The sequence below is a fragment of the Corticium candelabrum genome, chromosome 3 (genome assembly GCF_963422355.1).
Source record: "Corticium candelabrum chromosome 3, ooCorCand1.1, whole genome shotgun sequence".
Classification (NCBI taxonomy): Eukaryota; Metazoa; Porifera; class Homoscleromorpha; order Homosclerophorida; family Plakinidae; genus Corticium; species Corticium candelabrum.
Window position 1 is genome coordinate 8,740,920 of NC_085087.1, and position 25,917 is coordinate 8,766,836.

Below are 25,917 nucleotides of genomic sequence, written 5' to 3' on the forward strand. Positions count from 1 at the left end.
CCAGACCCGTATTGCCTCCACGATTTGGCGCTACACTGGTCTGGGAGACCGAGGCTAACCATGGCTACTGTAGGACTAGTTGTTTCGGACAGGCGCGTAACTACCACGTTGTGGCTTGCGTTCTGTTGCAAGCAATAATTATTATTGACAAGCAGTGTGACTAGCGACTATATACGCACTTTAGCACACAGAGCAGCGAATAAGCTCGTCCTATTAAACATCCATCTAATCACCCAATCTTCAACAATCCACACTGTTCTTGTACACATCGTCAGACTCTCTCCATTCCTACACCTTGTAACCTAATTTCTTCTTTTCCTTCATTCTCTTCCTCACGATGTCTATATTCCTATCTTTCCACGTGCTCTTGCGTAGCTTCACCGGCCGATTGCCGATATACTTGCCATCCATTTCCTTCATGGCTTTTAGATAATCATGTCCGTCCTTAAAGCTCACGAAACCATAACCACGAGTCTTACGAGTTCGCTTGTCGCGAATTACTCTTGCCTTTTGAAACGAAGGATAGTGACTAAACGCTCGAGCTAAACCCTCGTCGTTCACCTCATTTCCTAGATCACCACAAAACAGCCGAAAATCATCTATAAAAAGTCAATCAAAATATTAATTAAAATGTATTCATTTCTGAGCAAAAATGTATCGTACTGATGTCCCACTCTAGAAGGCTTGGGTCACTCCACACTTGACCACCGGACGACCTCAACGCCTTCTTGTTTTTCTTCTTCTGTTTCTCGACTCCTTCGCTGTAGTTTGCCTGCCACTGTCTCTGTTCTTCGTCTGTGATGGCGTTGGCCGGAATGGAAGCGTGCATGCTGTGAGCAACACCCGATGCCCCAACAACTGTCATCGGCATGACTGGCAGAGCTGCAACAGAAAATACGATGTAGACAAACTGATAGTCGGCATGGAGTCTGTAGTACCAGGTGGAAGGCCAGGAGGACGGGCCATTGGCATACCTGCAAGATGAGCTGCCATACCACCTATTTACACGAATTGTATTACATTCAGTAGTATAATTATAAAAGTGGCTGGCACATCTAGTATGTGCAAGTTGAAATCACAAAACAGGAACACGTCACACATTGAAAATGACTGTATGAAGGTGCTTGTAACAACAGACAGATAAACAGAGTGAGACACATTCAAAGAAACAGACAAAAATGTTTAAACATAGACAAACAAACAAACAGATAAACAAATGAACAAACAGACACACAAACAAACTGACATGCAAACTAACAGACAGACAGACAACAAACAGACAGGTGCACAGACAAATAAACAGACAGACTGACAAACAAACAGACAGACAGACAAATAAACAGACAGACTGACAAACAAACAGACAGACAAACAAACAGACAGACAGACAAACAGACAGACAAACAAACAGACAGACAAACAAACAGACAGACAGACCAGGGCTGACGGAGCCGCAGCAGCAGCAGCAGCCATGGCCGCCCCACTTTTAGAAAACTCAACTTCAGCCAGCGAACGATTGCCGCATACTTCCGGTCTAAAGGTAGAACTGATTAAATAAAATAATATATTTGGTCATCTACCAGATTACGGCTCTACTAATTTGGTGACTGTTTTGAAGTTTCCTACGACTTCTCTTTTGTTACCTGGACTATATTCCCAGACCTCTGTGACAGCACACTGTGCGCATGCTCACTACTCACGGATGTGTCATGGCGTTGTCTACTTTGTTGCGATCGAGCGTCGAATGCAAGATTCCTCCTAATAGTGAAGTACCCCACCAGCCTTCCAACTTCCAATTCCCCAAACGTAAGTTTGGAAAGAAGCAAGTCTCCAATCGAGCTTTTCAGCCAGCCGCTGAGCGTGGTTCAAGCAGTACTCGTGGTTGCACCTGTACACGCCCAGCCAACCCACCCCTAACGTGCGCTAAGCCACACCCTCTAACGTGTGCTAGGCTGCTCCACTTTCAAGTTGCTTCCGTAGGGCCTGCAGACACATAAATCGACAGACTGACACACAAAGAGACAGATATGCAAACCGACAGACAAACAGACAGACAGATATGCAAACAGACAGACAAACAAACAGACAGATACGCACACAGACAGACAAACAAACAGACAGACAGACACATAAACCAACAGACTGACAGACAAACAGACAGATATGCACACAGACAGACAGACACATAAATCGACAGACTGACACACAAACAGACAGATATGCAAACAGACAGACAGACAGACAAATAAACAGACAGACAGACATAAAAATCGACAGACTGACACACAAACAGACAGATATGCAAACAGACAGACAAACAAACAGACAGACAGACAGACAAACAAACAGACAGACAGACAAATAAACAGACAGACAGACACATAAACCGACAGACTGACACACAAACAGACAGATATGCAAACAGACCGACAAACAGACAAATAAACAGACAGACAGACATAAAAATCGACAGACTGACACACAAACAGACAGATATGCAAACAGACAGACAAACAAACAGACAGACAGACAAACAAACAGACAGACAGACAAATAAACAGACAGACAGACACATAAACGGACAGACAGACACACAAACAGACAGATATGCAAACAGACAGACAAACAGACAAATAAACAGACAGACAGACATAAACAGACAGACAGACATAAACAGACAGACAGACAGATAAACCGACAGACTGACACACAAACAGACAGACAAACAGACAAATAAACAGACAGACAGACATAAACCGACAGATTGACACACAAACAGACAGATATGCAAACAGACAAACAGACAGACAGACAGACAGACAGACAGACAATTGTTATTTGTGTAATTGTAATTGTAGTTGTGACACTTGTTGTTCATTAGCTGTTACTTTAGTTTCACCTGTATTAGCTTTGATGTATAAAAATATATGAAAATTTGACAGACAAATAAACCGACAGACTGACAGACAAACAGACAGATATGCACACAGACAGACAAACAAACAGACAGACAGACAAATAAACCGACAGACTGACAGACAAACAGACAGATATGCACACAGACAGACAAACAAACAGACAGACAGACACATAAACCGACAGACTGACAGACAAACAGACACATATACAAACAGACACACAAAAAGCAGACAAGAGACACACAGACAAAACAGGCAGACAAACAAACAAACAAGGTAACAAACGGACATACAAAACACAAACGCAGAGACCTGCTGGTTGTCTGCCATACGAACTACCAATTTCTTCCTCGAATCTACGACAACCAACAAACGAGTCAACTAGACGTCATTCAAATAAAAATATTCTAACCTCGAGAACTCCTCCTGAAGTCGATCTGACCGTGATCCGTACGCGTACAGATTAGCCATCCTGACGTAGCCTAAACGTTAAAGTAAAGTCCCGGTTGTGAAGTGTCAAATCCCCGGATTAAACACTTTGACAGTTCCCGATTCCGTCATGGTCAGCCTCAACGATAGATCGCATAGAGGCGTAAGACATAGATAAGGTTTTTGAAGATTCTTGCCGTGTGTTTCAGTAATTTTGGTTTATTCTAGGCTTTCTTTTTGGGTGACCAAGATGTGTCACGTGATGCGACGCCTGTGTCCGTTGCCGATCAGCGTTTGGTGCTTTCCGACGGGAGGTCGCAATTTTTCAATAGGCTGAACACTGAGTGGTTGGCTGTCAGTGAAGCTGTGATATTAGTAAGCTGTAGTTTGGTCTGTTCATCTGTGTGTCTGTCTGTCTGTCTGTTTGTCTGTCTGTTTGTCTATTTGTCTGTTTGTTTGTTTGTCTGTTTGCTTGTTTGTCTATCTGTCTAGTTGTTTGTTTGTTTGTCTGTTTGTTTGTCTGTCTATATTTGTCTGTCTGCTTATTGTCTGGCTGGCTGTCTGTCTGTCTGTCTGTCTGTCTGTCTGTCTGTCTGTCTGTCTATCTGTTTGTCTGTCTGTCTGTCTATCAAAGAACGTTTATTGTAAACATCAACGATAATACAGAAAAGGCTATATCACTAACTAAGAGTCCAAGATAAATAACCATAGTTGTCATAGAAGAAAAACCCTAATGAACAACCATCTGATATTTGTTCTATCCTCTGTTTGTTTGTCTGTTTGTTTGTCTGTTTGTTTCTCTGTCTATCTGTTTATCTGTCTGTCTGTCCGTCCATCTGTCTGTCTGTCTGTCTGTCTGTCTGTCTGTCTGTCTGTCTGTCTGTCAAAGTCATATATTATTACTAGTTGTATGGTATCTGTAGGCACCTCGCATTGGTGAGTAACACGTCCAATGGAGTTTTCAGACCGTCTACTGAAACGCCGAGTCCTAGCTAGACAATACGTATTTGTTGAAACCCTAGCTGTCATGGAAGTAAACATGCAAACTTCCTAGTAGTTTAGATTACGTACATAGGCCTGGTATAGGTAGTCGTCGTTTTGCGATCGTGATCAAGACAATTGAAATGTACAGTCTAGGTATGCACTCAGTTCCATTGTAACAACAGTGGTATGGTATTTACTGACATAGAATTGATATCAGCAAACATTGACTATCAACAGTGTTAGATGCAGCACAGAGTAGTAAAGGATTGATTGTAGTATGGGACGTGTGAATGGTTGACTGTAGGTGGCATTCTACTCCTGAAGGTGTTTCTTCGTTGTCAAGTACACACAATCCCTAGCTACAATACAAAAGGATGGGGCGACAGAACTTGATGAAGCATTTTCTTTGTGGCTTGGTCACTTGTACGAATTGTTCATAATTAGACTCACCTGTAGTCGGACACGGAAACGATTTTTAATTAAGGTAGGTCCTATCATGAAATATGGTCATGGGGAGGAGAAATTTGAGATTGGTGTACACACACACACACACACACACACACACACACACACACACACACACACACACACACACACACACACACACACACACACACACACACACACACCAATAGCTCGATGGAGAGCCATATAGGACCATGCCCATTTCTGTTGTGCGACCCAGATTATAAGTCTCGCTAAGCTTGGCAATAAATCATAACTATCACACACTAAACACACTAAGGCAACAACGAAAACCAAAATATTTTACTGGTACACCTCAAAACAGACTGTCAGCCAAAGAGCGGAAGAGATTATCTATCTAGGGGCATGTTCTTAGATTTCCCAGTCTTGATATAGATTGTCTGCACATCACACATGTCACATGCATCGCATTGCTGTATAATGTCTCAGAAAACACTGGCAGACAAACAATTACATACAATTTGCAATTATCTCAAAATGTTAATTTGCTTGTATTAATACTTATTTACAGGTTGTGTATGAGATCTCACTGTTTGTGTGTGGACATCTGGGAGTGCCTACGTGGCCTTCGTCCAGTGCCAATGTCAAGTCTCAGGAGACTTCTCTTCCTTTTCAATTTTTCGTTATGCTGCATGGATTCGTATGGTTCGGCTTGTTTATTGGCAGTCGCATCAAGCAGTTTCTTCACCAGAAATCACGGCAATGTGGCTATCTCAGTTTCTACAGAAACACACGAAGCCTCAGACGAATACCACTCTACACCATTTCGTGTGGTATGCACACACAGACACAAACATGCAAAGTTAATATTAATGCTAATTTGAAAATTATGACAGGAAGTGCACTTCTTCTCATTGCTATGTCAGTTGTTGGGACACCAACTAGAGCACATCCGTCATTCATTAGTATTAAGTATATTTATTTGCTGGGAATTTTTACGTTAATTGAGAATGTTATCGTTCTGCCAGCATTGGTGTTGTATATTGGTATGTTTTGGATTATCGATTAAAATGTGTGTGTGTGGTTGAGTGATGATGTTCTGATTTGAAGTGAGAGTCGGGTCGTTCAATAAGAAACGGCTGCCTGCCGATGTCGAAGAGGACTTGTTGGAGACAAGGACGGCTGACTTGAGTGATTTGGGATTCACGTAATGAAACATGTTTGTTGTTGTAGAAGCAGGATAGACACACACACACACACACACACACACACACACACACACACACACACACACACACACACACACACACACACACACACACACACACACACACACACACACACACACACACACACACACAGACAGACAGACAGACAGACAGACAGACAGACAGACAGACAGACAGACAGACAGACATACAAATTACATACAGTTTAGTTGTAGGTTCATGTAGTTAATTAAGACTCTTTGCATGGCGTAGGTGGTTTTAGTCGTATTAAGTTGAGACAGAGACATTGTCACAAGGATTATTGTATATTTAGTGTTTGTAATTGTACTTAAAATGTATTGAAATAAATGAAGACAGACAGACACACAGACCGACAGACAGACAGACACGCACACAAGATACACACACGCGCGCGTGCACACACACACACACACACACATGCACACGCACGCATGCACACAGACAGACAGACAGACAGACAGACACACACACACACACACACACACACACACACACACACACACACACACACACACACACACACACACACACACACACAACAGGCAAACACAGACAGGCAGACAGACAGACACACAAACACACAGACAGAAGGACGGGCGGGCAGACAGGCAGACGGACAAACTGTTGGACAAATACTACAAGACAGGCAAGCACGGCTGCAGACATTTGATGTTTTAAGTCAATTAGGTGAATCAGTAAATCATAAACAAATGACGTGCCAATGTCTGTCGAGTCATCGTCTTCTCTCTGTGTTCCAGCAACGGCGAATACACAGACGAAATCCTAGAAAAGCAAGCTGACATGATTCGCTACTTACAACAACACAACGCAGACTTGGGTCGACGGATTCTCCAGCTGACATCAAACACAGGCCACTGACGTGTACCGTGCACCCACCACAACAGATCTGTCATGCAAGCAACTCAGTCTGAGTCACACACTGTGTAGATACAGTAACACTAATGTATATTTTGTATTAGTTGTGATAATATATTATGGATATTTGGTGTTTGCATTTACATTATGACATTGTTGCTTTACATGATGGGCATTGCTATATTCTATTACACTGGATGGGAGGAAGCACGCGAGTGTGACAGACTGGAATTGTGTGATTAGTGTGTGTGTTGTGTGTGTGTGTGTGTGTGTGTGTGTGTGTGTGTGTGTGTGTGTGTGTGTGTGTGTGTGTGTGTGTGTGTGTGTGAGTGTGTGTGTGTGTGTGTGTGTGTGTGTGTGTGTGTGTGTGTGTGTGTGTGTGTGTGTGTGTGTGTGACAAGATTGCATATACAGTACAGTGTGTATACATTGTAACATGTTGAAATGTTGTGCAGGTGACTGATAGTTTGTGCAGCAATTCTTCATTTATGTTTGTTGTCCGGGTTGTCTATGTGTCTGTACGCCTCACTGTTTGTCCATTTGTCTGTCTGTCTGTCTGTCTATCTGTCTGTCCGTCCGTTTTTCTGACTAGCTGTCAGTTTCTGTCTGTTTGTCTAAGATCATTTATTCCATCTGTGACTCTGTCTGTCTGTTTGTCTGTCTGTCTGTCTGTCTGTCCGTCCGTCCGTCTGTCGGTCTGTCTGTCTGTCTGTCTGTCTGTCTGTCTGTCCGTCCGTCTGTCTGTCTGTCCGTCTGTCTGTCTGTCTGTCTTTGCGTATCACACATCTTCTTGGCAGTCACGTGAGAAGTCGATTGGACATTCGGCGCATGCTCATTCGATCTCCGAGCACGAGGTCGCTGTCTTTCATTCCTCAATCAATTTCTCTCGTCATTTAAGTCCTGCGTACGTTTCCCGTCTCTGTAGTAATAATGTCAACGAGAGAGGGCGTAACCGTAAAGGATGTCAACCCGCACGCTTTCAACAAGGCATTTGCGGCTTTTCTGAAAAAGTAAGAACGTTAATATGATAGAAACGCTAACGTGTTATACCTAGAAACGACTATCTAGTGTGAACGGGGTGGGGTCCCATTCGGTGTCGAACGGTGTCGAACCCAACCGCTTGTGTAGCCTCGGAGTCCTGCATATTGTGTGTTGATGTGCGTTGATATCAATAGCAATACCAACATACAGTGCGTACAGTACTAGAATTGTTTTAGTAGTGTGATACTTTACAATAATTTAGTTGCTGACAGTTAATTTCAATATGTGACGTCATCACTAACAAAATGACGTATACAAGTAAAATCAGTAGAAAAATACGTAATTAATATTTAATAAATTAATTATTATATATTAAATAATTTATGAATAGGTCGAGCAAATTGAAGGTGCCTTCGTGGGTCGATATTGTCAAGACCGGGCGGCATAAGGAGTTGGCACCGTATGACCCTGATTGGTACTTCATCAGAGCAGGTACGTCTGCACACTAACCGACAAGACGTATCTTTCCTAATTTGTCGTGCATTGTCGACTGTTCAGCGTCGATTGCACGTCACATCTATCTACGAGGCGGGGTAGGAGTTGGAGCGTTAACAAAAGTATATGGAGGTGAGATCGTAGGATGGATCCAAATGCGTGGGTGTGGCATGTTAGTGTGTGTGTGTGTGTGTGTGTGTGTGTGTGTGTGTGTGTGTGTGTGTGTGTCTGCATGTGTGTGTCACTGTGTGTGTGTGTGTGTCACTGTGTGTGTGTGTGTGTGTGTGTGTGTGTGTGTCACTGTGTGTGTGTGTGTGTGTGTGTGTGTGTGTGTGTGTGTCACTGTGTGTGTGTGTGTGTGTGTGTGTGTGTGTGTGTGTGTGTGTGTGTGTGTGTGTGTGTGTGTGTGTGTCACTGTGTGTGTGTGTGTGTGTGTGTGTGTGTGTGTGTGTGTGTGATGCATACCTCAGCATGCTGACATTGGCATGTGATGCTCGGGGTGTGATGTGAGCTCCTTGTTTGTTGTATTGTAGGACGAAAGAGGAACGGAACCGAGCCGAACCATTTCCAACGCGGTTCGTCGTCTGTCGCTAGGAATATTTTGAAGGGTCTAGAAGGAATGAAGCTGGTGGAAAAGGATGCTAATGGGTAAGTAGTTGATATCAAAGAAATCCATTATATGACAATGTGTGGTGTGCGTGTCAGTGGACGGAGGATTACGTCACAGGGACAGAGAGATTTGGATCGTATTGCATTGCAGGTGTGTGTGTGTGTGTGTGTGTGTGTGTGTGTGTGTGTGTGTGTGTGTGTGTGTGTGTGTGTGATAAATGTGTTTGGTTGTTTGCAGGTCTCACAGCAGCAAGAAAAATCATGAGACTCGGACTGTACTTTGTTGGTGATGTTGCGTGATCAATACATTACTTATGTACAATTGTTTACCCCGTGCACGTAATCTCCAATTACTGGCAGTGCGTCTGCCCGAGTATCTAGAGTATGGAGGGGAGAGGGGCAGGGAAATCCACAAGTTAGGGAATTACAGGCACAATGACAGGAGTGTGTAGGACAGAGAGATGAGGGAAAAGGTGAGAAGCAGACAGACAGACAGACAGACAGACACAAAGACAAGCAGAGAGACACAAAGACAAGACACACAGGCAGACAGACAGACACAAAGACAAGCAGACAGGCACACAGACAGACACAAAGACAAGTAGACAGACACAAAGACAAGACACACAGGCAGACAGACACAGGGACAGACACACAGACAGGCAAACAAACAGACAAACTCGTATTTTGTGTGCTTCATCTTCGACTTGTGTCCTACTGGTAGACAGACACGTAGTATACACAATGAGACATAAGAAACTCTTGTCTCTGTAATCGTGTATACACACATGTATTCATACAAGACACATTGTACAAGACACATTGACACCCATCCATCCATCCATCCACTCGAAGTACATTAGCTGTCACCTCATTAATATCAATAACAGGGTGGAGCACATGATAATTTGCACATCACAATGTTTCTTCATGCAACGCATTCAGATGTTACACTTGAAAACGGGTTACATGACAACGAGCTGTTATGTTGGCACGACTGCATACTTCTGGTGTGGCAAGAGTTTCTGTTGTTTGTGACACTCGAATATCCACTGTGGCTTCACGAACGACAAGGATGCATTATCAGATAGAGCCTGAAATAAGAGATGATGTGTTAAGCGTGAGATGGTGAATGAGTATGAGACATTTGTTGTTTACCGAGTCGAACTCGTCGTTCCAGTTTGATGCAGTGATGACGAAAGAAACTGAGCTGTTCATATAGTTTTCAACACAACTGAAGAAATGTAGACATTCAAACTGATGGCTGGAGTGGTGCGTGCATGTGTGTGTGTGTGTGGTGTGTGTGTGGTGTGTGTGTGTGTGGTGTGTGTGTGTGTGTGGTGTTTTTTCATACCCGTTGTACGCAATTATATACTTGACAATTCGTCGACGAACTGCCTCCTCAAAGTCTCCATACAGTAAGAAATGCTGGTTGGCGAAGAGGTCTGGCAATGGCTCAACATCTCTTCCTTCCTTATCTGATGCATCCTCTACGTCAGCTGCTTCTACACAAGAAACCACCAGCAAAATGCATTACACAATTCGATGTAAAAGTAAACACCACACACACACACACACACACACACACACACACACACACACACACACACACACACGTAACACACACACACACACACACACACGCACGTAACACACACACACACAACTTTGTTTCGTTTGGTGCTGTTGCTTTGATGCCTCTGATTCTTTGCTTGCACCATTCTGAACTCTGAAGAATACGTGAACACATTATGGCAAAGTACAAAATGCGTGTCGTTAGTTATCCATTCTAACTTTCTAATTTCATCATCCGTGTCTTCGCTGTCTGTGTCATATTGAATTCGAGCTCCTTGTGCTTCTACAGATAGTGTCACATCATTTAAAACTTATTGCAACTAATAGCATAACAAAGCTTAATTTTAAATTTAACTATCATATTGAAGAGCTCCATCTCTCCGTACACTAAGACTACAGTATAAGACTATTGTATTGGAAGGATGCATCTCATAATACATTAGACTATTGTATTGGAGGGATGCATCTCACAATACACTAGACTATTGTATTGAAAGGATGCATCTCATAATACACTAGACTATTGTATTGGAGTGATGCATCTCACAATACACCAGACCATTGTATTGGAAGGATGCATCTCATAATACACTAGACTATTGTATTGGAGGGATGCATCTCATAATACACCAGACCATTGTATTGGAAGGATGCATCTCATAATACACTAGACTATTGTATTGGAGGGATGCATCTCATAATACACTAGACTATTGTATTGGAGGGATGCATCTCATAATAGACTACACTCTTGTATTGGAGGGATTCACGATGCACTAGACTATTGTATTGGAATGATGCATCTCACTAGAGGGATGCATCTCACAATACATTAGAATAAAGATAATCTTGTTAACATTAATTAGTTGAGTCTAACAGCTTAAACAACTAGAAACACATCAAGTTCAATCGTCTCACTTTTCTTTGTCTGAGGGTTTGTCTTTTGTTCTGGCTTCAGTTCGACTTCCTTTGTCTCTTTAGATCCTACCGACACTTTCTGGTCTGACATCTCATTACTGGATCCGTCATCTTCCTTCCTACTGTCCTGAATTTGTTGATCAGTTGTCAATGTAGCTCTCTGTTCACTGCTTGCACAATCTGTTTTCACATTTGTATGTTGTTTCACTGGCGATGCTTTAGGAAGTCGTTGCTTTGCTATTGCTGACATTCCCATGTTATCCGAGTCAGATTCAGATGATGAGTCTGAGGCTGGTCTGTCAAACGTGTAACTGGAACAAACAGATAACTTGTAAACATTGACCAACCAACTGCCAATTACCCTCACAAACAAACAGCTGGACGGATAGACACACAGGCAGACATTAAGACACACAGACAGACATTAATAAGACACACGGGCAGACAGATAGGCACACAGACAGACAGACAGACAGACAGACAGACACACAAACAGACAGACTAACGACGGGATGACTAACGCCTACCGACTAGAAGGCAACTTGATTCTCCGTTTGTAGCAATCAACAATCCATTCTTGTTGCACAATAACTCCAGTGCCACGTTCAGCTACGATACGTTAACCACGAAACCATCAACAGCCTCAGTGCTCTTACACAGCTGACTAGTATATCATACCTTTTACTTGATTGAATTTTGGTGTATTTGGAAAAGCACACCTGTAATCAACAATATAAACTAACAAAGAAAACAGCAAATCAACTCATAGAAGATAACACACACACACACACACACACACACACACACACACACACACACACACACACACACACACACACACACACACACACACACACACACACACACACACACACACACACACACAATACAACAGACAGACAAAATGCGGACAGACAAACAGACGGACAGACTTCCCTCTCTGCAAGGCAAAAGTGCAGGCTCTTGGTTGTCTGCTATTGCAACTTCAGGGAAGCTCGTACCTAAACCCTCCGAATTTCAGTTGGTGGCTTACCTGAGACTTGGACTTCCCTTGCCTTTGTGTGATAATATTCAGACGTGTGACTGTGGACGAGCAACTGGTGACTCAAGCGGATATCATCAGATTACATGCAAAACAGGGAATGGTACTGTGTGGTCACATGACTCGATCATGTCTGTGTGGTCAGAGTGTCTAAACGATCTCAAAATTCAACACAAAAAGAGCCAAAAGATAGATATGCTACATCTGACAGCCTCCCAGACATTGTTGTTTCTGATACTGGTATTGGTTCCAACGTAGAGCTAGATATAGCACTTGCTCATTCGTGGAGTTTGGACATATTTCCAATGTCAGCCACTATGGAGAGAGCAGCTGCTGCTAGAAGGGAAGACAGGAAGTTGGCTCGCTATGAGAAAGAAAACATCCTGGTGGGTTGTCTGTGAGAGTGGTTCCACTAGTCTTGAAACATTTTGGAAGATGGGGCAAGAAGGCAGAGACCTATTTAGATGACTTGTCAAAACGATCAAAGGATGACTTTGGAAAATCAAACAGGGCAGAGTTTAAAGATTATTGGCATCAAAGAATTGCCATTCAACTGCAACGTTGCAATGCCAATGTACTTCTGAAGAAAATCAGTAATGCCTTGTCGGGACAGGCCAAGTGCCCAGACTCGTAGATGTTCTATAGAAAAGGGATCACATGATTCCTTTTAACCAATTAGTAGTTAACTATGTATTGTATTTAGTTGTTAGTTGTTTTCTCTTGCTTTTATTGTCATAGGACAAACGTAGTTAGTCATTTGCTATTGTATCCTAATTCAAATATGAAAAATATATGTATTGACAGGTAGACAGACAGACAAATATCCTTACACCAAATGAGTGCATCTCGAACCCCAGTCAGGTTCATATTTTGCTCCCAAGGCAAGAGCCTTGTCTCTAAGCTCACCACGATACGGATTCTTGAACCCACTAAAAGCAAAGCGAACTCCTTTCTGTAAAAATTGATAGTGTCAGTGAGTGGTGAAAATTGTCTGTTTATCAAAGTAGAAAAATTGCACATACCATTATCTCATTGAATGGCACTGAAGATGGGTTGGTGGTCCTTAGTGCTAATGAATCAATAGATGGGAAAAGTTACCATGTGCATGCATGCATGCGTACACACACACACACACACACACACACACACACACACACACACACACACACACACACTCACACACATGCACACACACACACACACACACACACACACACACACACACAACTTACATGATGACTTTGCCTTCTTTGCTGGTGGCTCATTGCTTGCCTTGTGTGCACTCGCCTTATTCACACTTGCCTCACCCAAAATTTTCACTGGCTGCAAGTCGCAACATGCATCCACAGTTAATTAATAACAACCAACTATCCCAGTATGTCCAGCTCCTAATACCCTTTCCACACTTTCCATTGTCTTTGTCGACACAGTTTCTCTTACACAAGATGAAGAATCACTCAACATCGATGCGGCTCTTGCAGAAGCAGCTACAGAGAGTTTTAAGGGCGACGAAGCCTTCTGGCTTTCAAACAGCGAGCCAACACGTAGACTAGCCGTATCAACATCATCACGCAGTTTGAACGCACCGAATGTGACTTGCTGTTTCTAAACAACAAATAATATTAAAAGTAATATATTAATATATTAAAATTAAATTTTAAAATTAATTTTTTAAACTTGTGCACTAATTAATATATATTAATATAATATAATATTAATATATTAATATCAATATTAAATCTTAATTTAAATTTTTTAAATAACTTGTGCACTAATTAATATCAAATCAAAAATTAATTGCTGTTATAAACTATTACGTCAGACTATAATATATAATTATTATTGATAGTTGTAATTAGCTCTCATGTTCTTACATTTGTTGTGTTTGTTGTATCTGATTCGTCCGGTGGCCCATGCAGGCGTACAAACACCAATCCATACTTCACATTCTAGACACGATATGCACTCAAAGTCAGAGAGTTGAATTGTGTTGAATGTTTGGATTGGTTTGCCTTGTTGTATGGTTGCGTGCAAATGATCTTCACTCGATCCCACTTCTGATCAACAGTTACCTTTGATAGCATTTGCTTTCCTATAATTACAAATATACATGTATATGGATTGACAGACAGACAGACAGACAGACAGACAGACAGACAGACAACACATGGCTTCTATTTCCAGTTATATGATTAAACAGTTCTGTCCATTTCACTCCCTAAAGGGTAAAGGTGCTGGTGTTTGGATTGCTGCTATCACAGGGTATCACTTACTCACTTGTAAGAAAGTGGTGGTCCTGTGTGGTCCCATGACTCCATTGTGTCCGAATGGTCTGATTGTTTGAGTCATCTGCAGATTCATCACAAACGCAAACCTCGAGATTGGTACACTAACAGCAACAATTGCCCAGACATTGCTGTCTTTGATGTGGCTCAAGCACCAATGTAGAACTTGATGTAGGCTTGGCTCATCTTTGGGCAACAGACACATTGTCCCAAGCTTCTACGAAGGAGGCAGCAGCTGCTGCAAATAGGGAGAACAGGAGGTTAACCAAATATGGTCAAGTCACTCTCCTCGGTGTGTCTTCCTTGATGTTTGTTCCATCTGTGTGTTTGAGCATTTTGGCCATTGGGGAGAACGAGCCACCAGATACCTACAGGAACTATCAACCATGTTGATGGATGATGATGGAAATAAGAATGCTAAAGAATTCATGTGTTACTGGAGAAAACGATTCTCAACATCACTACAATGTTGCAATGCTAAGACTATTGCAAGGAAACTATCACGCCTTTTATCTATGACTTCTAGTAATGTAAAGAACTATCATACTCAGTTTAGTGTACATTAGTTTGCAAGGTATTGACCATATTGGATCTCTGGAACATTTTAAATAGTTTTGGTTGTAATAACATTCATTCATGACAATATATGAAAAAGACAGACAAACAGACAGACAGACAGACAGACAGACAGACAGACAGACACACGTGCAGGCAGGCACACAGACAGACAGACAGACAAATAGACAGACAGACAGACAGGCAGACAGACAGACAGACAGACAGACAGACAAACAAGAAACAGAAACACACACACACACCAAAATTCATTTAACTACACTATTTGCTCATGGCAACATACCAAACATCTTAACTCTGCTCTTGTTCGCACCAGACTTGCTCTCTGAAGGACTCATAAATGATGACGTCACTAGCAGTACCTGCAGCAACACTACCATATTGTTACATTTCATCGGTTCAGATCAAGTCGTCACGTCACCTCATAGTCACCATCAGAATTTTGTGAACCAGAACGACCGACAAGTACCTCTACAAATGCTGAGCCATCGTTGCCTAAATATTGTACAATACCCGTTACTTCATACCAAATATATTAAATTTTGAATTTTATTTTATTAAAAAATAATTAATTAATTAAAATTTAAACTAATAAATTTATATACAAAAATAAATTTATTATATGGATAATACTCTGCAACTTACCTATATCAATGCCTTCTATCTTCGTCGCCTTTTCAAGCTTCAATAATCAAATAATTAATTAAGCCTCGGAGTTCCAAACCCGCGCCACGTGTGACAGCTACCACGCCCACCTGCAAAATCACCGACGCCGTCTTTTCTCCTGCATTCGCGCAGTTCCATTTACGGGCGTTCTCTTGCTTTAGCAGATTCTCAGCAACGTGCGTCTATTTCACCAACGAGAAAACAAGAGAGTGTAAACGCACGAGAAACAACAATGTTGGATACCACATTAGACTACACTTACTGAATCTTCACTACTGAATGACAAAATGTGACTAATTTTAGCATCAGGCATCTGAAAAGTCCAGCATTACAATTCTGTAAATATCAATAAGCCTTGGTGTTCCGACGTTTGCGCGTATTAGCTCAGACCGAAGGTTTTTTATTACAGGACTTGGGTCGACTTTTGGTGTGTTCTAGTTAAAAACTGGCGAATGCCAATGAATGCACAGTTGCCGCTCTGTAGTCTCCCGTTGTCAGACACTTTTCGTCGTAATTCAGCGAGTGGGAGGAGCTGGCACCTCGTGACTGTGCGCCCTCTGGCGCGCCGACTACAGACGTAAATAAGATTTGAAGATGAGTAAGCGTACGTCAAATACTGGAACCAGACCATCTGAGTGAAAACGATGGAATTACGTGTCACGTGGTAGCCCCCAATCAAAACACCGAAATACCTTTCTAGCTAACTTTTAGTGTCCAGAGAAATGAGATGTCCAGAGAAATGACATTTCTCTGATAATTACTTAGAAATCGCGCTAGTAATGCCCGAACTGATGGCACGTTAGAAAAGACACGGCAACACAACTTCCCGCCATTGCGACGGAGTTGACAGAAACGTATTTCCTAAACTAAGAGAAGCACCGAGCAGTCTCTCAACATCGACTTGTGGCTGTCGCGGTCCAAATAACTTGAGCAACGTCGACTGGCTGTCTATTAGAGATAGTGCGTGCGGGGGCGAGGAGTAGGCGTTCCCTGTAGTACCCGTATTTGCCGCCATTTTGAGGGGCAAGTTTTGTCCTCGGCAGGTATCTCTGTTTGCGACGGCGGCTTGTACAACATTTCAAGGACGTTCAACTGTGTGTTAGATAGTACGGCGACAGTATACTAATTGCGAAAGATTTATACCAAATTCTAGCGGTGAATTCGCGAGTTTGACGTGATTTCGTACTCTGATGGTCGAGTGCGATAAAGCTAATTCTTAGAATAGAGATTATGGAACAGAAGTCTAAAAGCCTCTCCGACGAATCGCAGAAGCGATACGAGGAGAAAGCTGTACCTGCGGGCCTAGAAACAGGTAGAACGGAGGCTCAACTGTGGACGGAGAAGAAAGAAGTATTCCCGACATGAATTGCAGTGACCTGATGTTGTATATGATTGTATGCTGTTAGGTGTACTAGACCTTTCTTGAGACGAACAAATCTCTCTTTACTGGAAGTGATCATAGCAACCTAACACATCCTTGCAGATGGTACCCAGTCAGGATTAGTTGAGTCATACACACAGGATGGCTTTCCTAGAATTATTCAGAGTAGCATAGATTACTCTTTTAGTACAGAACATACTAGAAATGACAGCTCTACCAGACAGAAAGTGCTCAGAGCAAACACGCGAATGCTGCGACGGCTTCCAGTCCTTTCTGACTAGGCTGGAGATCCACGCTGCACGTTGTCTGTTGCTCAAATGACGCGTTTCAGGTCCCTGACTGGTTGGTATAGTATAGCCGGTATAGACTAAAAACGTATGTTGCTGCCCTGAATTCTACGATCGTGGCAGCCGAAAACAGAGCAACTCGTAACCATGCTAGTACGCTTGCCCCCTAAGATGGCGACTTCCGGGATATTACGTGTTGTGACGTCAAACGCACTATCTCCAGTTACAAAGCCCGCATTTTTTGGCCAATAGCTAAGGTTAACGCCTAACTCCGCTCTGTGATTGGTCGAGAGAAATATTGGTATGCCAAGTACGAAAACACGTGGAGTAGGCAAGTGACCTCCATTTACTGTCGAAACAAGTGTCGAGCTGTACTCTATCCAGAGGCTTGTAATCGTTCAAGCCCGTGAATATGCTGTGGCTGCTAACGCTCACTCTACTGTCTTCCTTCTGCTGGATAAATAACGCAGGTAAGCGATGTCACTAGGCGTGTGTTGCCAACATCTTAGCCAGACCGCAAAGGAAACGTGAAACTCGGATGTGAACGAGTTTGAGGTGATGCCCGCTGGTCATACCGCGCGTCTACGGCTCTAACGGTTACACATACTGTTATTGCTACACTTTATGCTCCTACTGCTGTATTGTAACCAGCCGTTTCCGGTTCGTGCTCTTTGTTCTGCTGGACGTGCGAGAAACGTCGTGATCGTCGCGACTTGGCGCGTGTTCGCAATTGCTTTGTTGCACGTGCTTTGGATTGTACGCGATGTGCTAAAGTTCGCGATGATTGCCTCATGGGCGAGTGATTTTTGGCACGCGGTTTGCTTCCAGGTGTGTGTGCCACTCATTGGTTTTCCGCTCATTTTCCCGACTTTCTACACAATTATCGCTGTTTGGTTTCGAGTTGTTTGCCGTGACGTTTGGCAGCGTGAGTGTTTACTTCTTGCGAGTCTAGAATTCCACAAATCTAGAGGGAGTTTGCATGCTAGGTTATCAGTCGAGCGCATCGCTTGTTAGAGAAGCCACAGTAGTGGTCGCGTCTGGAAGAGCACGCGAGATATTTTCGGAATGAAGCAGACTGCGCACGTCCGGCGACAACATTTGTAGCAAGTTGCGACGAGACTGTTGCTAGTTGGACGTCATTATAGCATCTAGACGTCATTGTTGCTATTTGAACTCTAACATTGTTGCTATTTGAACTACGCAGTGTTGCTAAAATTGAAATGTCGCGCCCTTGTGCAAAGGTTTGTTTTGGTCACGCCCACCACATTTTCAGTGGCCGACCCCCTGAAAGGTTTCTCAAGAAAAAATTACTCGACCGAGCATATTTATAAATGCAGTTAAATTGCTGACGTTTCTACTGACGCAATTTTTTGTCGTTTCGTGATCTTATTTGCTGTTTTCGTACACACCTTCGCCCTGGCCACGTGTTGTCGAGTGCACATCCGGGACTCCACGTGCCACTCTTGTGTACACTTTCTATTTTTGCTACACTGTCTCTCTTTGCAGATCTCTGCCAAGAGCGTCCGGCTCTCTTCTTCAAGTGCGTCGCGCCGGCCCGCAATCCGTGCCTTCCTCGCTCGTGGGTTTGCGACGGAGTGAACGACTGTCCGGACGCCTCCGACGAGACGTTTTGTGATGGTGAGTTGTAGCTAGAGACATAATTATGTAAATTTTTAAGGTAGTTTGTTTCCTCTCTGTGTGAGTCTGGTGGCTTGGCAGCAGGCCATGTATTCTGTTTGGTACAGAGAATTTGGCGTAGTGTGGTAATACAAGTTGGTAGGACATTATCCGGCCGACCTACGCACTTTGAACAAAAAACAACAGTCACAGTAGTTGTGATAATACATGGCCACTTGAGAGTTATTTTGTAATAATGGATATTAGTTTTGTGGCTAGTATATGGTCTGGTGTTGGCTCCCCTTACGTTTATAGGACTAACTGACTGGTCTAGTTGGGGGATAACTAGATCTGTAGGGTAGGTAGAAATATGTCAACAAGCCATAGATGTGTATAACACAAAGGTCAAACACTGAGCTTATACAGACTTGAACTATTTTAGTAATCCGTGCAAGGGCAGGAAGGGCAGCCAATATGGAGATTGCAGTGTTCTCTCCAGGCATCTCAAGACGTGGCCGCCACACCTTGGCTAAATTTTACAAGGACACGCCCAATCCTGCCATCCCTTGACTAACGCCACCATGCCTTCACTTATGCCTGTCACACCTTACTATCTATGTGTTAGGCAAGAAATGGGAGACCAGTGGTTTGGGTTCTTGTATATATGAATAAAACACTTGTTAGTGTTGTGGAAAGTCCAAAAGCAACGTCATAGAGATCTGCTATGTCTAGAATATACTTATGATGTAGTTTCCAATCCGATCTGATGTCATTTGGTGGACCAATGTCATTTGGTGGACGTCATGGCCAAATGACGTCATTTGGCCACAGACATCATTTGGCCAGGGACGTCAGTTGCCAAATGACTGGCCCACTACTGGCCCACTACTGGCCCGCAGGCTCGTAAATCTAATTTACGATCATTCTATTGAAACCGTAAATTACACCGATGGTGCTCGTAAATAGGCGTATTCATTCGTAAATAGACGTATTTGTTGGTAAATGGCCACTTTACGTTTATTTACGGTCATTTACCTTGCAATTACTAGTCATTTACGTTGCAATTACGAGTTATTTACATTGTTTTACGTAGGGTTTATGTAGGCTTTAGGACTCGATTTACTCTAACTTACGTCAATTTACGTTGTGAAAACGGTTGATATACTGGGCATTTACATAAAATTTACGTCTAATTACGGCCTAATTACTTTTCAATTATGGTCATATACGTAGCAGTTACGTAGCATTTAGGACTGAGTTTCCGTATATATGCATGCAGTAACGCGAGAGTGCAAATTTCCTTTATTATCAAAATAATTATGTTAATTACAAAATGATATAATACAAATTACAAAATCACAAGATAAATTATTTGACAGTTTTCTTGATTCCATATAATTTTTTCCTGCTGAATGAAGAGATCAATGATAATGTCATGAACGTACACATGTAGATAATGCTAATACATTTAGTGCCCTTGATGGCAGTTGTCTTCTTCTGCTTCCAGGTAGAATCGTCTTCCCATCGATAATTTGAATTATTTCAATCAAAAAAGAATCTGTATCAAAAAGATGTCTAATGGTAAGTCAGAGTATCTATATATAGCTATTTTTAGAATACCTGTTGTTTAGCTAGAAGTCCCAGCTCCACGGGCAGCCCATTGTCGTGATTGTTCAAAAGCATGCACCTGTCGCTTGGAAGTGGGTACGCTACCTGCAGCTGTCGCTAGCCCTGCAGCTTGGAAATCTATTTCACCTATTACCACAAATTGAATTTAAATATTGTGATAATGAATTACAATTGTCACGTACACGACAGATACGTAGTTCCAAGCTTGCAATTGGCGACAGCTGCAGGTTTTCCAAACCTTCATCACCGACTGCCGTTCGTGATCAAGAGGTGGATGTTGTGATGAGTACTGCGTTGGTAACGTGGCGCGACATACGGATCTGGAATTCCTAGGATGACGAGGCCGTCGCAATCGTCTAGATGCACACGGACAAAATTTATCCCCAAAATGCGTACAACAGTGCAAAACGATAAACACTTACGCTGTGTTACATTCATGGCGTTTTATGCGCTCCCGAATGTCTTGCATAATACCAACTCTACAGTAGACTTTGATCACAGGCCTGTCGACATATTTATGCCTCCTACATCACCAAAAACTTATCATGTTGACATTACTTTTTGAATTGAAGTTTAGCTCGTAGAAGCCTTTTTGTACGTCTCCTCTAGAGAAGGTCTTGCCAATACTATAGGCAGCTAATCGAATTTCAGCCTAGAGAATGCACGATGTAGTCCACTTAAATCAATTTTTGTCAGTCATACATAATTAGATAGCTAGATTCTTAATTGCTTACTGTGTATTGCAACCGGTCTTTGTTGCCTTTCACCAGTTCTAGCGAACCATCCATTCTTGGCACGAAGTGTCTAGTGACAGCTCAATGCCTATCAACCACAATTGTACACTGCGTAGACCCTCCCATGGGCGGAACCTTCAGTTCACACAGATTGACGGCTCCGTCAATCCTTTGGTCTCTAGCCTTGTGTAGTACTGTATACGGCTTACACACATTTCATGTACTGAACGGCGGTATTATTCTTAATTACTTAATAAAGATGAATGTTCAAGAGCTCCTATACTAATGTCAAATGATGGAGTGTAATTACACAGTGCACGTGTTATTATGACCTAGCGATGTTGCGTAAATCAACCTATCTAAATAGGACGTAAATAGACGTAACATACGAAGACACGTAAATCTTTTGTAATTTACGATCTTCGTAATTGACGTCGCAAAGAGCATGCGCAAAGCTACACTTCAGACGTAAAATACGACCCAGGATCGTAAATTACGAAAAAATTACGTGTCTTTGTATTTTACGTCGATTTACGTGCCATTTACGTCGATTTACGAGCGTGCGGGCCAGAAGTGTGGCCTATTGGCCCACATTCCAATGGGTAAGTGAGTCATGCCCTTGGCTGCTTGTGCAGTGGAGTTGTTATTGGTGAGTCATGCCTTTTGCAGTCTAGTTATGCAGTGGAGTCGTTATTGGTGCGTTGAGAGAATACAAAGTCGCAAGACAAAGTACATCAATGCTTCGGGTTGTGTTGTTGAAGTGATAGCCCAATTTTTCGTTCTTCTAGTGGTGTTTTTGGCGCCTAGAGAAGCCGATCTGGGAGGGAGGCAGGCGGTTACCCTGCACAGGATGTAAGACAATGCACTGATTACCCATGCCATGAAAGCGCCATGAAAACATGCTTGAACAGCATAAGTTAGTGAGAGCATTGCTCAGGTTAGGGTAGACACCTTTGCAGTTTTGAAAAACTTGTAGATCTCGGTGAGCATGCAGATACCACGTCTGTAGCGTTGATATGGGCATGGAAAATTGTCACCGACTGCTTAGTGGACTTGTCTACTAGTGCTAAGTTACTAACTAAAGCTATTACAATCGATTTTGTGATTTGGATTGGATTGGAATATATTGGGAGGTGCAGGTTTTCAACATGTATGCAGATTGGAAAGTAGCCCGAATGAAAATCGGGGCGATAAAGGGCTAGTGATGGCTTGCTTGTGTTGTACTCTGCCCATGCATAGAAATGTTGTACAGCTAACATTTTGGACCAAACACAGCACCCTATGTTGCTCTAGCACTGCACCTTGATGGTCTCCAATCCTGACTTAGAATCTCACTTGAAGTCAGGAACAGGTCGATGGTACTCTTGGGTGGAAGTTCTGGTAATCAGGGCATTTCCAGCAGTTCCAGGTTTAGCGTCAGTTCAAGAACTAAAGCAAATTGAACGCCGTTGTGTGTATAGCTTTTAGGGTCTCAATTGTGTATCTAATACACACAGTATCAATTTACATATGATATGTAGTATCCAATGTCCATGGGCCATATGATCTGTAGTTGATGATCTCTACCTGCCACTCCCAAGTGTGTTTAATTCAGCATACATTACCTCCAATGGTAGCAAGATTGGATGCTCACTGATTTCCAGAGGGCGTTTACTTAGAATACCAGGTTTCTGTTGTTTCTGATCAAAATTGACCTCTTTCTGGCTAAATGTTCTCTCACTCTTAGTGATTGGCTGCCCACCATTTGACTTGTTGCTACTGGCAACCTACTGGCAACACAAGCAACACACATCCTGATTGGCCACTTGCTTGCATACCATACCTTCCTAAAGTGTGAGTCCCATATATAATCATTTTTGGCATAGATAACCAGGTAGCCACAGAGATTTGATGAAAACTGAACCTGTTAGTGTACATTCCTTCCAAGTCACCTGATTTTAAAGTTTCTATGACTCACAGCTTTTAGCAAAGTCACTGGGTAGAAGTACATGGGCACAAGTAACAGATATTCAGGTCACTGTAATCGTAGCTCTTCAGTGGGATCATGGAAGTAAAAATAGAAACAGTCTTAGTTACTAATACAATATTAGGTTAATTGAACTTTACCAAAATGTGGCTGTCAGAAGAAATATTCAACGACTGGAAACTCGGTTAACCTGGAAATTCGGTCTACCTCTGTTGTTTTTGAGTGGTGTAATTGCTGTATGGAGAGATGCATCCTTTCAATACAATAGTCTAATGATAGAGCTTCTTGCTAAGTGTGTGTCACTGTGTGTGTGTGTGTGTGTGTGTGTGTGTGTGTGTGTGTGTGTGTGTGTGTGTGTGTGTGTGTGTGTGTGTGTGTGTGTGTGTGTGTGTGTGTGTGTGTGTGTGTGTGTGTGTGTGTGTGTGTGTGTGTGTGTGTGTGTGTGTGTGTGTGTGTGTGTGTGTGTGTGTGTGTGTGTGTGTGTGTGTGTGTGTGTGTGTGTGTGTGTGTGTGTGTGTGTGTGTGTGTGTGTGTGTGTGTGTGTGTGTGTGTGTGTGTGTGTGTGTGTGTGTGTGTGTGTGTGTGTGTGTGTGTGTGTGTGTGTGTGTGTGTGTGTGTGTGTGTGTGTGTGTGTGTGTGTGTGTGTGTGTGTGTGTGTGTGTGTGTGTGTGTGTGTGTGTGTGTGTGTGTGTGTGTGTGTGTGTGTGTGTGTGTGTGTGTGTGTGTGTGTGTGTGTGTGTGTGTGTGTGTGTGTGTGTGTGTGTGTGTGTGTGTGTGTGTGTGTGTGTGTGTGTGTGTGTGTGTGTGTGTGTGTGTGTGTGTGTGTGTGTGTGTGTGTGTGTGTGTGTGTGTGTGTGTGTGTGTGTGTGTGTGTGTGTGTGTGTGTGTGTGTGTGTGTGTGTGTGTGTGTGTGTGTGTGTGTGTGTGTGTGTGTGTGTGTGTGTGTGTGTGTGTGTGTGTGTGTGTGTGTGTGTGTGTGTGTGTGTGTGTGTGTGTGTGTGTGTGTGTGTGTGTGTGTGTGTGTGTGTGTGTGTGTGTGTGTGTGTGTGTGTGTGTGTGTGTGTGTGTGTGTGTGTGTGTGTGTGTGTGTGTGTGTGTGTGTGTGTGTGTGTGTGTGTGTGTGTGTGTGTGTGTGTGTGTGTGTGTGTGTGTGTGTGTGTGTGTGTGTGTGTGTGTGTGTGTGTGTGTGTGTGTGTGTGTGTGTGTGTGTGTGTGTGTGTGTGTGTGTGTGTGTGTGTGTGTGTGTGTGTGTGTGTGTGTGTGTGTGTGTGTGTGTGTGTGTGTGTGTGTGTGTGTGTGTGTGTGTGTGTGTGTGTGTGTGTGTGTGTGTGTGTGTGTGTGTGTGTGTGTGTGTGTGTGTGTGTGTGTGTGTGTGTGTGTGTGTGTGTGTGTGTGTGTGTGTGTGTGTGTGTGTGTGTGTGTGTGTGTGTGTGTGTGTGTGTGTGTGTGTGTGTGTGTGTGTGTGTGTGTGTGTGTGTGTGTGTGTGTGTGTGTGTGTGTGTGTGTGTGTGTGTGTGTGTGTGTGTGTGTGTGTGTGTGTGTGTGTGTGTGTGTGTGTGTGTGTGTGTGTGTGTGTGTGTGTGTGTGTGTGTGTGTGTGTGTGTGTGTGTGTGTGTGTGTGTGTGTGTGTGTGTGTGTGTGTGTGTGTGTGTGTGTGTGTGTGTGTGTGTGTGTGTGTGTGTGTGTGTGTGTGTGTGTGTGTGTGTGTGTGTGTGTGTGTGTGTGTGTGTGTGTGTGTGTGTGTGTGTGTGTGTGTGTGTGTGTGTGTGTGTGTGTGTGTGTGTGTGTGTGTGTGTGTGTGTGTGTGTGTGTGTGTGTGTGTGTGTGTGTGTGTGTGTGTGTGTGTGTGTGTGTGTGTGTGTGTGTGTGTGTGTGTGTGTGTGTGTGTGTGTGTGTGTGTGTGTGTGTGTGTGTGTGTGTGTGTGTGTGTGTGTGTGTGTGTGTGTGTGTGTGTGTGTGTGTGTGTGTGTGTGTGTGTGTGTGTGTGTGTGTGTGTGTGTGTGTGTGTGTGTGTGTGTGTGTGTGTGTGTGTGTGTGTGTGTGTGTGTGTGTGTGTGTGTGTGTGTGTGTGTGTGTGTGTGTGTGTGTGTGTGTGTGTGTGTGTGTGTGTGTGTGTGTGTGTGTGTGTGTGTGTGTGTGTGTGTGTGTGTGTGTGTGTGTGTGTGTGTGTGTGTGTGTGTGTGTGTGTGTGTGTGTGTGTGTGTGTGTGTGTGTGTGTGTGTGTGTGTGTGTGTGTGTGTGTGTGTGTGTGTGTGTGTGTGTGTGTGTGTGTG

At 43.1% G+C, this 25,917-nt stretch overlaps 5 protein-coding genes across 8 annotated transcripts in view; 3 read left to right on the forward strand and 2 right to left on the reverse strand.

The window, feature by feature from the left end:
• Positions 1–109: 109 nt before the first annotated feature.
• Positions 110–3,425, reverse strand: LOC134177338 (RNA-binding protein 42-like). 3 transcript variants are annotated; one of them, XM_062644111.1, is made up of 5 exons: positions 3,331–3,425; positions 3,231–3,274; positions 939–974; positions 664–882; positions 110–599 (listed from the first exon to the last, which is right to left on the reverse strand). In XM_062644111.1, the coding sequence occupies exons 1-5, from the start codon at positions 3,387–3,389 to the stop codon at positions 289–291; spliced, it is 669 nt and encodes a 222-aa protein (XP_062500095.1). In that variant the 5' UTR covers positions 3,390–3,425; the 3' UTR covers positions 110–288. The 3 variants fall into 3 exon arrangements, with proteins under 3 accessions (XP_062500095.1, XP_062500096.1, XP_062500094.1); XM_062644112.1 differs by lacking the exon at positions 939–974 and adding an exon at positions 975–998; XM_062644110.1 differs by having other exon boundaries at positions 939–998.
• A 22-nt stretch (positions 3,426–3,447) lies between these two features.
• Positions 3,448–7,085, forward strand: LOC134177340 (transmembrane protein 192-like). Its single transcript, XM_062644113.1, has 6 exons — positions 3,448–3,510; positions 3,576–3,722; positions 5,329–5,590; positions 5,654–5,803; positions 5,868–5,964; positions 6,766–7,085. The coding sequence occupies exons 1-6, from the start codon at positions 3,478–3,480 to the stop codon at positions 6,884–6,886; spliced, it is 810 nt and encodes a 269-aa protein (XP_062500097.1). The 5' UTR covers positions 3,448–3,477; the 3' UTR covers positions 6,887–7,085.
• Positions 7,086–7,711: 626 nt separating this feature from the next.
• On the forward strand, positions 7,712–9,290 carry LOC134176859 (small ribosomal subunit protein eS19-like). Its single transcript, XM_062643533.1, has 7 exons — positions 7,712–7,737; positions 7,809–7,893; positions 8,256–8,356; positions 8,423–8,491; positions 8,893–9,007; positions 9,065–9,119; positions 9,207–9,290. The coding sequence occupies exons 2-7, from the start codon at positions 7,814–7,816 to the stop codon at positions 9,231–9,233; spliced, it is 447 nt and encodes a 148-aa protein (XP_062499517.1). The 5' UTR covers positions 7,712–7,737; positions 7,809–7,813; the 3' UTR covers positions 9,234–9,290.
• Positions 9,291–9,366: 76 nt separating this feature from the next.
• LOC134176858 (DNA repair protein XRCC1-like) lies at positions 9,367–16,497 on the reverse strand. Of its 2 annotated transcripts, XM_062643531.1 has the most exons (19): positions 16,293–16,493; positions 16,120–16,212; positions 16,010–16,046; positions 15,786–15,859; positions 15,648–15,726; positions 14,516–14,595; positions 14,378–14,452; positions 13,899–14,108; positions 13,736–13,826; positions 13,526–13,572; positions 13,334–13,455; positions 12,140–12,180; positions 11,989–12,070; positions 11,462–11,772; positions 10,763–10,826; positions 10,636–10,697; positions 10,323–10,473; positions 10,127–10,202; positions 9,367–10,062 (listed from the first exon to the last, which is right to left on the reverse strand). In XM_062643531.1, the coding sequence occupies exons 1-19, from the start codon at positions 16,341–16,343 to the stop codon at positions 9,952–9,954; spliced, it is 1,857 nt and encodes a 618-aa protein (XP_062499515.1). In that variant the 5' UTR covers positions 16,344–16,493; the 3' UTR covers positions 9,367–9,951. The 2 variants fall into 2 exon arrangements, with proteins under 2 accessions (XP_062499515.1, XP_062499516.1); XM_062643532.1 differs by lacking the exons at positions 9,367–10,062; positions 10,127–10,202 and having other exon boundaries at positions 10,333–10,473; positions 10,633–10,697; positions 16,293–16,497.
• A 1,562-nt stretch (positions 16,498–18,059) lies between these two features.
• Positions 18,060–25,917, forward strand: part of LOC134177789 (low-density lipoprotein receptor-related protein 4-like) — an 11,647-nt gene continuing 3,789 nt past the window's right edge. Inside the window, exons 1-2 of the mRNA XM_062644570.1 lie at positions 18,060–18,168; positions 19,205–19,336. Coding sequence (XP_062500554.1) covers positions 18,111–18,168; positions 19,205–19,336 — 190 coding nt within the window. The 5' untranslated portion in view covers positions 18,060–18,110. The remainder of the gene's footprint in view (positions 18,169–19,204; positions 19,337–25,917) is intronic.

Excerpts from the sequence above, each read along its gene's own strand:
- LOC134177338 (XM_062644110.1), bottom strand. The coding sequence starts at position 3,389 with ATGGCTAATCTGTACGCGTACGGATCACGGTCAGATCGACTTCAGGAG. Across the intron at positions 883-938 it reads TCCTCCTGGCCTTCCACCTG|CTCTGCCAGTCATGCCGATG; the intron begins GTACTACAGACT and ends TTTCTGTTGCAG. Across the intron at positions 600-663 it reads CCTTCTAGAGTGGGACATCA|ATGATTTTCGGCTGTTTTGT; the intron begins GTACGATACATT and ends GACTTTTTATAG.
- LOC134177340 (XM_062644113.1), top strand. The coding sequence starts at position 3,478 with ATGGTCAGCCTCAACGATAGATCGCATAGAGGC. Across the intron at positions 3,511-3,575 it reads ACGATAGATCGCATAGAGGC|GCTTTCTTTTTGGGTGACCA; the intron begins GTAAGACATAGA and ends GGTTTATTCTAG. Across the intron at positions 3,723-5,328 it reads TCAGTGAAGCTGTGATATTA|GTTGTGTATGAGATCTCACT; the intron begins GTAAGCTGTAGT and ends ACTTATTTACAG.
- LOC134176859 (XM_062643533.1), top strand. The coding sequence starts at position 7,814 with ATGTCAACGAGAGAGGGCGTAACCGTAAAGGATGTCAACCCGCACGCT. Across the intron at positions 8,357-8,422 it reads TTGGTACTTCATCAGAGCAG|CGTCGATTGCACGTCACATC; the intron begins GTACGTCTGCAC and ends TCGACTGTTCAG. Across the intron at positions 9,008-9,064 it reads GTGGAAAAGGATGCTAATGG|TGGACGGAGGATTACGTCAC; the intron begins GTAAGTAGTTGA and ends TGTGCGTGTCAG.
- LOC134176858 (XM_062643531.1), bottom strand. The coding sequence starts at position 16,343 with ATGCCTGATGCTAAAATTAGTCACATTTTGTCATTCAGTAGTGAAGAT. Across the intron at positions 14,109-14,377 it reads ATACAACAAACACAACAAAT|AAACAGCAAGTCACATTCGG; the intron begins GTAAGAACATGA and ends TTTGTTGTTTAG. Across the intron at positions 13,573-13,735 it reads AAAGAAGGCAAAGTCATCAT|CACTAAGGACCACCAACCCA; the intron begins GTAAGTTGTGTG and ends TTGATTCATTAG.